The sequence below is a fragment of the Ammodytes marinus genome, assembly GCF_949987685.1.
Source record: "Ammodytes marinus genome assembly, chromosome: 17".
NCBI lineage: Eukaryota > Metazoa > Chordata > Actinopteri > Uranoscopiformes > Ammodytidae > Ammodytes > Ammodytes marinus.
Window position 1 is genome coordinate 7,041,069 of NC_137221.1, and position 14,956 is coordinate 7,056,024.

The window sequence follows — 14,956 nt, forward strand, 5'->3', positions numbered from 1 at the left end:
TATTTAAAGAAATAAAAAATCCTTTTTTCATATGCTGTGGCTGCTTTCAAAATCTGAACGCAGAAAACCTCAGAGTGAGTGTTGGAACTCCATTAATGTCACTCAGCAGGTCTGCTCTCTCTGCTGTCAGTAAACTCCTCTTTTAATTAATCAACGTTGTTGGATGCAATGCTTAAATGGTATTTCGTTAATAGTGTCAAAATAATAATAATTTATGGTCAAAATAATAATAATAATTAATAATTGCTTGGATTTATATAGCGCCTTTCATGATACTCAAAGCGCTTTACAGGGTTCCAGACAATTCGTTCACACACAGTCATACCGGTGGTGGTAAACTACCATAGTAGCCACAGCTGCCCTGGGGCAGACTGACAGAAGCGAGGCTGCCATTCAGCGCCATCGGCCCCTCCGACCACCACCTCAAACATACAGCAGTCATACACATTCACACGAGGCAAGGTGGGTGAAGTGTCTTGCCCAGGGACACAACGACCATGACACAAGTGGCCGGGCTGGGATCGAACCGCCAACCCTAGGATCATTGGCCAACCAGCTTAACCACCTGAGCCACAGTCGCCCAATTAATTACATTAAAAATGGAATGTGGCTCAATGGCATCAGTCAGACAGATATCCGATGAGTGGATTGTAGCCATAACGGACCCAATTTCGAGATTGGATTAGATCGGTCCCATCCCTACAATTAAGAAATTGCTTATTATGAGAAAAACAGCAATTTTGGTTTGAGCCTATGTTGTCTACTATGAGGTTGTATCTGTGGTTAATGAGGTAGTGACAGTCCACTCAACCCCATGATCTTGAACTGGGCTGTTCCCCTGAGACTCTGCATGACTCAGTCTGACTTCCATGTCCGATGGTTGTCAAGTGATGCCGGTCAGGAGTAGAAGTTTGCGGCCAAGTTCCTCATTCTTTTATTGCAGCGTCTGGTGTCAGTTGGTGGGGGGCCGGTCCCCCTGCGATCTGTAACATCTGTTTCTATGTCCCCATTCTCTGTGATAAGAGTCTCAGGAGAGTCGACCTGTATGCCCCTGAATAGAGAAAAGTCCACCTCATCTTCTGTAAAAGCTTTAGTCCTTGTGGGTCCCAGTCCAGTTCGGGACTTTTCGGGGGCATCCCCTTTCAACTCGTCTTTGGCAATGTTTGGATGGTACAACTTATAATACATAATTTTCAAGAGGAGACCAAGGATATAAAATGCAACAACACCAACAGCAATGAGTATAGTGGGCAAGGATGGACTTTCAAAGTAGGGCGGTTCTGTGCTCAACTTGAAGCACCACAAGCTGCAAAGGATGGAAATATCAGCCAGTATGTACCCATGATAGAGCAAGGTCCTGTTCCTAGTCTTCCCTCCGACCACATTTAACCAATTGAAATACCAGATGAGGCCCACAGTGGCTCGGTAAAGCCACTCTCCGCATGGGCTGTCCATCATCTCTGTCTTGGACCATATGACCAAGAAGAATAAAACCAACCAAGAGCAGATGAAGTGTGGGAATATGAAGCATGGCCACTCAGAGGCGAACAGAGCGAGAGCGGTGAGACGAGACGAGATGAGGAGAAGGTTCCACAGGAAGTAGACCACCGATGATGTCGCCTGCTGCTTCTCCTTGTCGGGTAGAAAGGAGCGCAGCGAGCGATGGTACATGGTGACGCTGAAGGCAATGGCCGACGCTGAGCCGATGGCCTTCAGCACTGGGGAGGAGAAGAAATAAATCACACAAGAGGCTACAACTAAAGAAATACAGCCTTCGGAAACAGACTTACACTTGTTTGACAAAATATATAGCGAGATCGGTCCCAAAAAAAATGGCCGCCATTGACCAAGTGTCTTTGCAAGGGCTTAGCTGTATGTATTATTAAATACTTAAAGGTGCTCCGAGGAACTTTCAGTTCAGAAGGACTTGTTTGCTGTTACACGTAATTAATGGAGAAAAAAATTAACAATTAGACTGTTTCAGAAATATTTAAAACTTCCTCGTAGCACCTTTAAGTTACATTATTGGTTATTAATTTTTTAGCCCTGTAGTCCCTCATGACTGAATTTGCTTTGGACTATAAAACATCTGCCTCCAATCAATGACATACTGCACCTGTTATGAGGCTGAACTGTCCCGTCTGCAGAAAGATGTAGAGCATGAGGACGAGCTGAGGGGCGCTCTCTGAGAACGCCTCTATGAGCCGCAGGAAGCTGAGGTCGTGGCTCAGGTACACAGCTTGGCCTTCTGGGTCACGGACCTGTAGACGGATGCCGGCTATTGACATTTCCACCACACCTGCATGCCTGGGATGGGAGGGATGTAGAATGGAGAACAAACAGTTAAAAAACATTATGATTGATATGTTAGACATAACCAGTTACACAAGTTCAGTGATCAAGACATTGATTTTGATTGATTTGACAGGAACCACTTTTGGTTGAACGAAACCAGTTTTAGACAGTGTTCAAACATCTGATCAGATTATCAACATCTAGGAAACTGTGGTGTATGACTCTTGTTTCTACTATGACACTACTACAGATCTACTTGCAGATCCTTAAAAGTCTTAAAAAGCATTGAATTAATCAAAAAAATTAGGCTTTAGTTGGTATTACAATGTCCTAAATCTTGTCCTTATATTTCAAAAGTCTTCGAAATGCTATGACATAGGGAGATGGATTTTATCAATATTCCTATTGATATTACAATTTAAAAAATGTGTTTTTAAAGATGATTGGAAGCATTTTTTTCTTTGTGTATTTTGAATGAACTGAAATAAAATATAAGTTCATTCAAATAAAAACCTATGAAATCATATTTGACATAGATCTTTTTACTATTTCAGCGTACCAAGGAAATAATGTTTTATGCAAAATCGTCCCTAATATAAATTAATTTATGTATTTTCTCTGTAGGTTTGTTTTTCATAAAAGTTGAGTAAAAAAAGTCTTAAATCTAACATGCCTAAAGCTGTGGGGTGGAACCATACATGAGCCATAAGACTGTTTAACATTCAAACTGCCACAACAACATGTGTGTCATGAACCAAATAGAGGAAACAAAACAATTGATGTAATTCATACTTCACAGCTGTGGTCACTCAATGTAATACTTTGGGACTGCTGGTGCAACAGTGATAGCAGCTCATTTGCTCCATTCAGGATATTGTCAATTTCCCGTAAATGGAGATATGTTTAGAAACAGGCTTGTTGAAATCTGGGTGGGGCTCTTAGAGAGCAATGTGAACAAGGGAAATGAAACAAAAACTCCTTATTTTTAAACACATTAGTGCATTCACATAAGGCAACACAGAGTAGAACAGAAAGATAGATAGCCGGCAGCACTGAAAACACCGCCATTATAGTAAGTTAACAACAAGAGGCTTACACAACCTGAGGTAGATTCCCAGCTGCAGTACATGTAGGAGGGTGAGCTGACACTTGCTCAGGTGGCTGTCAACCTTGGTATGCCTCTCAAAGTCGTCATAGCTGTACCACAGCCAGCTGTAGGCCTGGACAAGAACAGACGAGCCCACGAGGAACAGCAGCAGGAGACCGAGGGAGACGTAGGACTTTTCTTGGTAGAAAGACACAACGGCCACAATATCCAGCACTATGTCGAGCAGAAGGAATACCAGACCCACTAATGTGAAGAGGAAGTCCTTCTTCGAGTACTTGAAAGCACCCATAGTGCATGTCAAAACTAAAATTCACTACATACTTCAGGACAGCTGTTTGCTCGACAGTCAATGGGGTTTGAAAGACAAGCGAAAGTAAGCAAAGGGCCAATGTTCAGTGTTTCAATACTATGTGACTCCTCCTCCTACACACTGACATTCCTTTACAGTAACTGACGTCTTAAAGGCATACTGTAGTAATAGAATCATGACCAGCAACAGAAAAACACAAGTAGAACCAGATAATTCAACAGTGTTAACCACTTTAATGATTGCACATGGCACATGAGGTGAAAGAGCAGGGACCTTGACTTTTGGTTTCAGCAACAACAGGGCAAAGAAATGGATCACAACACTTTTGTGGGAACATTCACCTGAATTTTTTTTTATAAAATTGCTCTGTCTTGTACGATGCAGTGTAGCACAGTTTCACATGGCGTGCTTTGGTGAGCATGAAAATGAAATAGTGTTGACTCTTGAGTAGACAGGTGTATTTGTCACATGTGACATTGAAACAAACTAAACAAACACTGGAGGCAACGAGAGTGACACTAGGTTTTGTCCCCATAAATAAGAACTAAAGATACGGTGACGTCATCTGTTGTGAAATATGTACTTATGAATCCTAGTTGACATGTACAGAAAAGAAAAAAAGCCTTTCATTTGTTTCACAGCATCGACATCATCTTACTAGCACCGTCTATCGGTCTAAAAAACGCTCATTATTTAACAACATAGAAAATCAAATAGGAGAGCTTAGTTGGATTAGATTTACATTAAAAGTCCTTAAATAGGTTCAAGAAGAAACAGCTATAAAAATAATAAACACAACACGCACATTTAAATGTCCCCTTTGTTTACATACCCGTTTACAGAGCCTTTGCTGTGTATTAATAACATAATTTGTTCAATAGTAAAAAAATAAAAAATAAATAGTAGGTAGCGGATCGTAAGAAGATATTCAGTGATTTAAAAAAAAATGTTTTGACAATAAGCATTCTTCAGAATATTGATGACACCACTTTTAAGTACAGAGAGCAACGTCCTTACGAGAATACAGAATTTTTGGCTTAGGCCTAAGAGGTCTACCACAAGGTTGTATCAAGCGAGTTGTTTTTCCACTTGTATGTGCTGGCTCGGCTCGGCACGGTTTGCCTCGGCACGTCAGCCCACTCCAGCGAAGGTCCATCGTCTCTGCACGGTAATAGCAAATCCACGCCAATGGTCCTCAGACTCACACAACCCCATGATTTTGATCGACTAGGCTGGTTCCGAAAGTTTGCATGATTTCCGATGGTTGTCATATTATGCAGGTCAGGAGGAGTAGAAGTTTGCGGCCAAGTTCCTCATTCTTTTATTACAGTTATTACCGTGTTTTGTCTTGGGTGGTGGGGGGCAGGGCCTGGGGTGACGTTCAATGTCTGTATCTTTTCCCGCCCCTTCGATGCTCTCATCTGAGCTATCTTCTTCTCCTTGTACCTCTTCGCCTACGGATTGGTCGCCCTGTAAGGATATTGAAGAGTTGGACTCCATCTCGATTCCTTCTGATTCTCTTCCATAATGTATGTCTAAAGGGATGTCCCCTTTCAAGTCGTCTTTGGCAATATTTGGATGGTACCACTTAACAAATATAATTTTCAAGAGGAGACCAAGGACATATACTGCAACAACACAGACAGCAGCGATTATAGCATAATGGTTTGAAATGTCAAAGTAGGGCGGTTCTGTGCTCAACTTGAAGCACCACAAGCTGCAGAGAATGGAAATATCAGCCAGTATGTACCCATGATAGATCAAAGTCATGTTCCTTGTCTTCCCTCCGACCAATTCATACCAATCGAAATACCAAATGAGGCCCACAGTGGCTCGGTAAAGCCACTCTCCGCATGGGCTGTCCATCATCTCTGTCTTGGACCATATGACCAAGAAGAATAAAACCAACCAAGAGCAGATGAAGTGTGGGAATATGAAGCATGGCAACTCGGAGGCGAACAGAGCGAGAGCGGTGAGACGAGACGAGATGAGGAGAAGGTTCCACACGAAGTAGAGGATCAACGAGACCTTGGGCGGCTTCTTCTCGTCGGGGAGGAAAGCGCGCATGCTGTGGTGGTACTTGGTCACACTGACGGCGATGGACGAGGCTGAACCGAGGGCCTTCAGCACTGAGGAGCAGAAGAACAAGTCAATCACAAGCAAACTACTAAACAGAAGACTATTGTAAAAACGTACTCATCCGTAGGTCCACTAAATATGAGTAAGATGCGGCATACATGTCATTTGGCACAGCGGTAAACTGATCATATTTAGGATGTTGAAGGTCAAGGTCACTGTGACCTCAAAACTTGTGAGAACAATATTTCAAAAATTAATTTAGGAAATAGGGATTTCTGTCCAATAACCACACACTTGGAACTCAAAGGTGAACTGATTAGATTTCGGAGGTCAAAGGTTACTGCAAACTTACATATTGTGAGGTTGCAGTGAGCCTGTAACATAGTGTAGCTTGTTAGGATCTTTACCTAGTTTAAAACATTGCCTACCACCACTGTACTTTCACATTTATGCCGGGCGGTAGTTCTAAAAAATCTGGTGTATACCCAGCCTAGGCTCTGTAAAATTGTGTGTCAAACAACTGGTTTGTAATTAAAAGGGGCCCATCGCAGCTAGCAACATGCTGTGTACAGAGCCAAGGCTGTCTAGACAAGATGTTTTTTCAGCCCACACACACTACGGACAGGTAGAGGATCATGAGGAGATATTCACTGATTTTTTTACAAAAAAACTGACAACCAGCATTCTTCAGCATCACTGACAAACCTTTAAATTACTATTCAATAACTTTTGAACCCCCTTCTTCCATTCTTCTTCAAGTCTGAGCAACAAGTAACAACATACTGCACCTGTGACAGGGGGGAACTGGGCACGGTGCAGAATGACAGTGAGCATGAGGACGAATTGAGGAGCGCTCTCGGAAAACGTCTCTATGATCCGCAGGAAGCTGAGGTCATGTTTCAGGTTCATGGCGGGTCCATTGCGTATACGAGTCTTTGTGCGGAGGCTGGCTATTGACATTTCCACCACACCTGCATGCCTGGGAGGGGAGCGTTGTGGGGAGGACAACAACAGAGTTAAACCACAGTTAAAACCATCTTGATTAATTTAAAAAAATAACCAGTTAAACCAGTTAAATCAAGACATTCATTTTGATTTATATGACAGGAGATATGTTTGCTTCAACACAACCAGTTCAACAAAGTGTTACAAAATCTGTTCATGTTCCTACTAGTCATTTGTTAAGTTAGAACAACAAAGACACCTACACAGTCCGAAAAAACAGGCAACTGTCGCAATGAAATATGCAGTATCATGAACCAAATACCGAGGAAGTAAAGGACTATTTGATTCATAGCAGAGGTCGCTTCATGTTATGAATTGGACTGATAGTGAAGCGGGGCAAGCATTTTGCATTTGCCGTCAATCGGGATATTCAGGAACAGGCTAGTAGAGATGAGGGTGAGCCTCTCAAACATAACAAGATGGAACATAAGCACATTAGTTTCCTGCATTCACTCCATGGTTCCAACATAAATCTACACATAACACACGAGACAGAAAAACCGCATGAAGCACTTTGAAAACACGATTTATATAATTTACAAGAAGCAAACACAACCTGAAGTAGATTCCAAGCTGCAGGACATGGAGAAGCTTGAACTGCTGCACGGTCGGGTAATTCTCAACCTTCGTATGTCTCTCAAAGTTGTCATAACTGTACCACAGCCAGCTGAAGGCCTGGACAAGAACAGACGAGCCCACGAGAATCAGTAACAGGACACCGAGGGCAATGTAGTACTTTTCTTTGTAAAAAGACACAACGGCCACAATATCCAGCACTATGTCGAGCAGAAAGAAAAACAGGCTCACTAAAGTAAAGAGGAAGTTATACCACGAGTATTTTATCTTTTCCTTAGTTTCCGTCATTCTGAAGTTCACTTAAGTCCTTGACCTGCCTGCGTGAGAACAGAGCTGCTCAAATAGTTTGAAAGACAAGCGAAAGTAAACAAAGAGACAATGGTTTAGCACTGTTACTCCTCCTACTACACACTGACACTCCTTCAGGGTTACCTGCATCTTAAAGGCATACTGTCGTAATAGGGTCATTAACAATTTACAAACATCCAACTCACATTGTAAACTGTCATTTTAACAATTAAGCAAGGTGGAGTCAGCGATCCCGGAGAGTTGAAATGTTTTTTTTTCTTCTTTTTGTTAAAATCAGTGAATATCTCCTCAGGATATGCCAACTGTCCATAATTTGTGTGCGCTGAATATAAATATTGTGTTAATACACACAGGGGCGTAGCACCAAATTCTGGGCTCCTATACAAAAAGTCCTGATGGGCCCTCTGAAAGGCGGTCTTACAATACACACGGCTCTCTGAGCCAGACAACTCCACAATATTTCATTTGATGAATGACCAAATCATTACTTTTAGCAGTGTTTGTCCCAGAAAATGTCTTAATGAAGGTGGTCACTGGCCACTGTCACAGGAGGCGCGGTGCGCAGCGGCAAAAATGTAGGGGGTATTTTGCTCAAAGATGCCAATGCGCACTATAAAAGTAAACAACTGTTTATTTGAATACGAAAATACAACACACACTGACCTTACAGTTGTGCATGGCCATCACTCTCATGCATTCATCAGACTTTTCTCTGCGCTGTCTGAGCTGATAGATAGGTTGTGTTGCCACAGTGATGTGGAGTCTTAAACTGTTCTAGCTTTGCCAGCACTTATTTCTGTACAGCTAAATATCCCCATAGAAACATTGCTGCGTTTATTTTCGCCACCAGTTCAATTCATTGTCGGCTTGCTCCTGCTTACTCTCCCGCACACATGCCTTAGTCATGCGCAGGCCCCTGATCTCCTTGCAAGGTTCAGGGGAGAAAAAAGCCAGTCAATTATTTCTTTTTTTGGAATGGCATTGTTCAGGGCCTTCGAAGATCGGGGCCCCACATTTAACTTTTTTTTTTTTTTGATGGGCCCCCCTCTGCCTTGGGCCCCCCCACGACTGTCGCACTTTCCCCCGCAGTCCGTCGGCCCTGAATACACAGCCTAAATCGCAATAAGTGATTTTGACATCAGGCATACTCCAGAATCTCTGACTCCACCTTAAAGCCCGGTCTTTCTCCCATTTATTAATTGAGTTACTTTACTTTATAAACAAAAAGGGGAAAACGTTGTTTAATCATCGTGCAAATCAGATAGTTTGCAGTATCGCTGTGTATGCTGTAGAAAAAAGTAGAACCAGATAATTCAACAGTGTTACCACTTTAATGATTGCACATGGCAAATGAGGTAAAAGATTAAAAACCAGTATGGGAACTTGACTTTTGGTTTCAGCAACAACTAGGCAAAGAAATGGATCTACAACACTTTTGTAGGAACATTCACAAAAATTAACAAAGAAATTAAAGACATGAGACAAAACGCTACCTGAAAAGGAGTTTAAAAGTTGTCTTGTATGATGCAGTGTAGCACAGTTTCACATGGCGTGCTCTGGTGAGCATGCATTTGAAAAATAATTGAGTAAACAGGAGACTATGCCTCATTGGACATTGAAACGAGCTAAACAAACACTCGGTTTTGTTCCGATAAATAAGAACTAAAAATAAAGTGATGTCATCTGTTGTTAAGTATATGTACTAATGATTCCTAGTTGACATGTTGAGGATTAGCACTTCATTCATTAAACACCATCGACATTATCTTGATAGCACCCTGTCAATTGGTGTGGAAAAAAAACTCCTTCGTAATGTAACAACATAGAAAATATAAAAAGAAGAGAGCTTATAGTAAAATCTACATTCAAAGTCCTTCAAATAGGTTCCGGTAGTAGCAGCTGTAACAAATATGCAACATGTACATTTAATTGTTTTCATGTAGAAATCTCATAAAATCCAATCTTTTGCAAATTATTTTAAATTTAGAAACTAAGGCATACAAATGTGGAATGTTTGTAAAACCTCTTAGCCTAACAAAACCATTATAATGTCCAAAATATTTTGATAATTGTCTTCATTATTACTATTATTCAATAATTTACTATTGAAAAAGTATTTGTTTTATGGTATGTATCATTCATAACAACGTCATTTCTTGATTCCTTAAAGTTTGTATTTTTGGAAATAGCTGTTCCTACAACTGCAACAACAAACCCATGTGGTCATATGGAAAAAAAACAAAATACAATTTCCTTTGTATAAAATACAAAAGTAACACTTTACCTGTTGGTTTAAAAATAAGCTCAATAAGTCCCCCAGTTTCAAGTAGAGTTGAGAAGTGTGACAATATGCAGTATGTCGTGGGATTTAGAGCTGCAACGATTAATCGACGAATCGATTATTAAAATAATCGCCAACTATTTTGATAATCGATTAATCGTTGAGTAATTTTTTAATAAAACATTTCCAAATTATCTGATTTCAGCTTCTCAAATGTGAATATTTCTGGTTTCTTTAATCCTATTATGACAGTAAACTGAAATATCTGTGTGTTTTGGACATAACAATACATTTGAGGACGTCAACATGGGCTTTGGAAAATTGATCAACATTTTTCACCATTTTCTGACATTTTACAGACCAAAACACTAATCGATTAATAATCGATTAATTGAGAAAATAATCGACAGATTAATCGATTATCAAAATAATCGTTAGTTGCAACCCTAGTGGGATTGAGTGTATGATGTATGTAGTGATGTGAAAAGGATTTATCCATATTGTCCACTGTAAGTTTCATGTAGATTTTGAGCCTGTATTTTGTACACCGAGCATCTGGTGAGTAGAAACTCTAGAGACATCTTTCCGTCTCTAGCATTGATGGTGATATGTATCAACAGGCTGAGGCTCTATTTGTGCTGTCAATGTTTCTAGTGACGTCTTGCTCAGAGTAAAAATTAGTAGCATGGCAGGCCATCCGTTTGTTGAGAATCTGGGAGGACAGGGGGCCGTCCTGGATGGAAAAGTCTCTGAAGGACACTTTTGAGTCAGGCAGATCGTCGGGCAGTCCGGGGTCCCTCGCCGGGGGCCTCCACAGCTTGGGGTGGAAGCAGCAGTAGTAGAGCGTTTTGAAGAGCAGTCCCAGGAGGTAGCTGAAAGGCAGAGTGATGATCAGAGCCAGGTCGTACGTCTGCGTCTGCTCGGGGTCCCGGTAACACCACCAGGTCGCCAGTAGCAACGCCGCGTCCGCTGTTATGAAGGAATGGTAGATGATACTCCGTCCTCGGGTCCGACCCTCTGCTACGTTAAACCAGCTGAAGTACCATATGAGCCCGATAGTGGCCCGGTACAGCCACTCCCCGGGCGCACTGTCCATAAAGTTTGTGCCCTGTCGCCAGGCCCACAACACAAAGACCAACCACTGCATGACGAAGTGGGCGCCGATGATGCCCGGCAGGACAGAGGCGAACAGGGCCAGGGCTGCCACGCGCGGGGCGATTAGCAGCAGGTTCCACAGGAAGTAGATCAAGGAGGAACCCCAGGCCTGCTTGGCTTTGTCTGGGAGGAAGGAGCGCAGCGAGCGGTGGTAGTCCACCACCATCCAGGCTATGGAGGTGGTCGACGCAGCGATGCTCACGACTGCAAAAAAACAGAAGTTTCAATTATCAGTGTGGCAATCAAGGGGAAGTGAAATGCAAACCATAACCTAGATAGAGCCTGCGTCCCAATACCCATACTGTCTTGCTATTTTAGTATGACAAAAAAAGATTCAGAATGTCCCAATACATGTGGTAAAATGCAGAAAAATACTCAGATGCTCTATTACATTCGGCCGTAATTTTAAGTGTGGAAATCAGCATGCTTTTTTTGAAGGGTTCCAACCCACAATCCACAGAACAGCGGAAGGTAGGTCACATCAACTGAGCCACGAATGACAACAACAATAGATTAAATTTAAAATCAAATCCATTTCAAAGGATAACTCACACTGAACGGTCCTGGCCCTGTTAGTACGCAGCATGACGTATATCATTAGGGTGAGCTGTGGGGCGCTCTCACAGAAAGTCTCGATGAGCCGGAGCATGCTGAGGTCATGCGTCAGGTACACGGCGTACTCAGACCCTTCCTGTTTCCGCCACCAGACCCTGAAGCCCTGCCGTATGGCCGAGATGTGCCTGCAAAGCATGGATGAATATGTCAGGAGAAGAGGGGCTATTACATGACACACAGATTGGAAGGACATAACAACTGTGATTACTGACCAAATCAATGCATTCGAAAATACTTTTTAAAATGGTAAATAAATACAATCCATCGACAGTTGAAGACAGCGGTCGGGAATTCACTTTTTTGGACTTACTCTTCCCTCTTCAGCGCACCTGTGTTAAAGGTGCAGTGTGTAATATGACATCATCTACAAAATTCTATAAAGTTCTAGAATGCAATGCTCCCTGGGTAACCCCAACCCTTTTGAATAATAACAGAAGCTACAGTGGCCTTCAAGGACAAGAACAATTCTAAATTCTAAACAATGCACCTGATGACATTCCAAAAACATGGATTCCTCCATAAGACTTGCCTGCTCAATGTACAAAATGTAATATTAATATTTGTAATTCTCCGCTCAGGAGGATAATTCAGATTATTGGCAGAGGTGATGTTACACCAATGAGGACATATTTATGAATGAGGATATTGATTTTAGCTAATACATAACTTAACATGTTACACAGTGCCCCTTTAAGTTACGGATGTACAAAGAACCCTTCTGTTTTGAAATAGATGTAATCCGACATAATTGCATGTATAGTGTTCAAGAGCATATATTTTTCATGCCTCGAATGTTTTGTGCATTATATGTTTTCCGTTTTGCTTAACTGGGGAACTGGCTGCCACACCTAAAATGTACACATGGTCACAGCACCTGTCAAATGGTATTACTGGCACTTCCTAAAAACACTTTTCAGGTATATCCAGTTTCTTATTAATAGGTATTGCTATTATAGGTAGTGAGAAATGTGCCTGGGGATATCTCTAAGTAGCTTTATTTTAGTTTTGTCAATAAGAAGAGTGTTTACATGCAACCTGTTCACTAACCCAATCCTGTACTTGGGGGTATCTCTATTTAGCTTTATTTCAGTTGTGTCAATACTAAAAAGTGTTTGCATCAAAGAGGGTGCATCTGAACTTATGCAACCTGTTGAAACACTTTCCAGTAATTGAGAAATGTGCGGTCCAAATCAGATAGATAGATAGCTAGATAATAATAAATAACATGTAGGCCTATGTTAATTGCACTTTGATTTTGTGTGTACGTTATTAACACTCTTATTAAAACATATTTAGTTAGTTATAAAAACGTATTACTTTGATTTGGTGTATTGTAATCTGCTCTGTAAAGCACTGTGTAACTTTGTTTTGCTATACAAATAAAGTTCACTAGGTGTTCCTATTATTGCTTGTTTGTGTCTACCTGCAAAGGAAGCCCAGCTGCAGCACATGTAAGAGGCAGGAGATCTTCACTTTGTCCCCGAAGAGCACGGTTCCTCCCCCGGCTGTCTGAGCTCGGAACCCGGGCAGCTCGCGGTCATACTCCAGCCAGAACCAGCTGAACATCTGGACCACGACGGAAGACAGCACCATGAGGCCGATCAGCACCCCGAACCACAAGAAGTCCCCTCGGCAGTAAAACTCGGTGGCCACCCACACGTCCGAGCCCCAGTCCACCAAAAAAGTGCATACTCCGACCACCGAGAAGGCGAAATCTACCCAGGAGTATTTTGAAAAAGTCGCGCGCTCCATTACCGTCAGTTTACTTTCCGTTGACCAACCAACCGACCGACCTGTTGCTGGGGAACTAGAAGCTTAGCTAACCCTCGGCTAACGTCGTGTTACCGTTATTTCCCTCCCAAAGCAACTTCACATTCTTCACCCCCATGAAGAAAAAAGTTGCCTACACGTTTACATTTGGGCAACAGTGTAAACTCACACCGAGGACGGGCTGTTAAAATATCGCAGGCATGATTTAAAGTTAGAAAAAGTGTTGGCTTCAAGCGTTAGATCTCTACACAAGAGAACTGCCCCACAGGAGGGCAGCTGGTGTGTTTGTAATGTGGAGATGTTAGCCCCGCCCACCGCGGTTAGTAGCCTGCGTGAACGACAGGACGCAAAATAATTGTTTTATTTAGTAGCCTAACTACTACATAGTTATGCATTACTTACTACATATATTTTTTATTTTATTTTATTTTAGTAACTGCTACATAGTTATGCATTACCTACTACATAGTTTTTTTTAAAAGTTTTTTTTAGTTGGGGAGAGTGGCCTTGTTGTGCCACTTTTTACTCCAAGTGATTTCAAAGTGAGGCCTTGACAGTAAAGTCTCCAACTCAAATATGTACATATATTTCAGGGTGTTGTGCATCCCTGGCAATAAAAACTTTGGATCTGGAATAAACTGTTGAAGAAATATAGCTTTCGGAAAAAAAGTTGTCTTGGGGCACAACTTGCCCCCGGTGTGGTGTAAATTGTGCCACAAGAGAGAATACCATGGGGTAAATTGTGCCATTGATATATATCTCATAAACTGTAAAGCAAGACAAATCAATCAGACAATCACTTATTTAAGATTTAAAGTAAATATTTTACCACGATCGAAGGACAATATTCTAAAACAAAGCCTGCAAACCTCACAATGACAAAGTCATCCTTAATCATCATCTTTCTGGCCTTTAAATCAAGGTTCAAAACCCATTTGTACACCCTGGTTTTTCCTCCCCATCTTCTGCACTACTATCTTTGTTTATATCTGGATGTCTGGGCTTAATGTCTTTTATTTTTGGTTATTGTTATTTTACCATCATTGTTTACCTACTGAATGCAGTATGTTCAGCACTTTGTAAAGTGCAAACTGTTATAAATTTTACTTACTTACTTATAACTCACCCCAGGCCTTCTGGCACAAATCACCCCAACCCCAGAATTTTGGATAATAAGCATGATGCAGCAGTTTAGGGCTGATATCGTGCTAACTATAGACACAAAGTGTAGCATACTGAAGCACTAAAACATGTGTCAAATGTTTTCAAACGTGTCTATAATTGTTAAGACACAATAATCAAAAAACCTTGATCATGGAAATTTTACTTTGAAAGGCAAAAAACTGTTTTATGAGCTTAAATGTGCTTATATCTTATTCCATGTTTCCCCCTTCTTTACAGGATGAGTTAAATGGATGGCTCTTCTTAGATATGTGGTCACATTTCCAATTTC

At 41.5% G+C, this 14,956-nt stretch overlaps 3 protein-coding genes across 3 annotated transcripts; all 3 read right to left on the reverse strand.

The window, feature by feature from the left end:
- Positions 1-588: 588 nt before the first annotated feature.
- LOC307263965 (XK-related protein 8-like) lies at positions 589-3,738 on the reverse strand. Its single transcript, XM_080045274.1, has 3 exons — positions 3,397-3,738; positions 2,117-2,307; positions 589-1,718 (listed from the first exon to the last, which is right to left on the reverse strand). Exons 1-3 carry the CDS (start codon positions 3,690-3,692, stop codon positions 898-900), a joined length of 1,308 nt encoding a protein of 435 aa, XP_079901400.1. The 5' UTR covers positions 3,693-3,738; the 3' UTR covers positions 589-897.
- Positions 3,739-3,958: 220 nt separating this feature from the next.
- Positions 3,959-7,661, reverse strand: LOC307263964 (XK-related protein 8-like; the record flags this gene model as incomplete). The annotated part of the gene is made up of 3 exons (XM_080045273.1): positions 3,959-5,842; positions 6,581-6,771; positions 7,354-7,661. The coding sequence occupies 3 exons, from the start codon at positions 7,659-7,661 to the stop codon at positions 4,995-4,997; spliced, it is 1,347 nt and encodes a 448-aa protein (XP_079901399.1). The 3' UTR covers positions 3,959-4,994.
- Positions 7,662-10,576: 2,915 nt separating this feature from the next.
- Positions 10,577-13,485, reverse strand: xkr8.3 (XK related 8, tandem duplicate 3; the record flags this gene model as incomplete). The annotated part of the gene is made up of 3 exons (XM_080045815.1): positions 10,577-11,322; positions 11,671-11,858; positions 13,157-13,485. 3 exons carry the CDS (start codon positions 13,483-13,485, stop codon positions 10,577-10,579), a joined length of 1,263 nt encoding a protein of 420 aa, XP_079901941.1.
- Between the last annotated feature and the right edge of the window lie 1,471 nt (positions 13,486-14,956).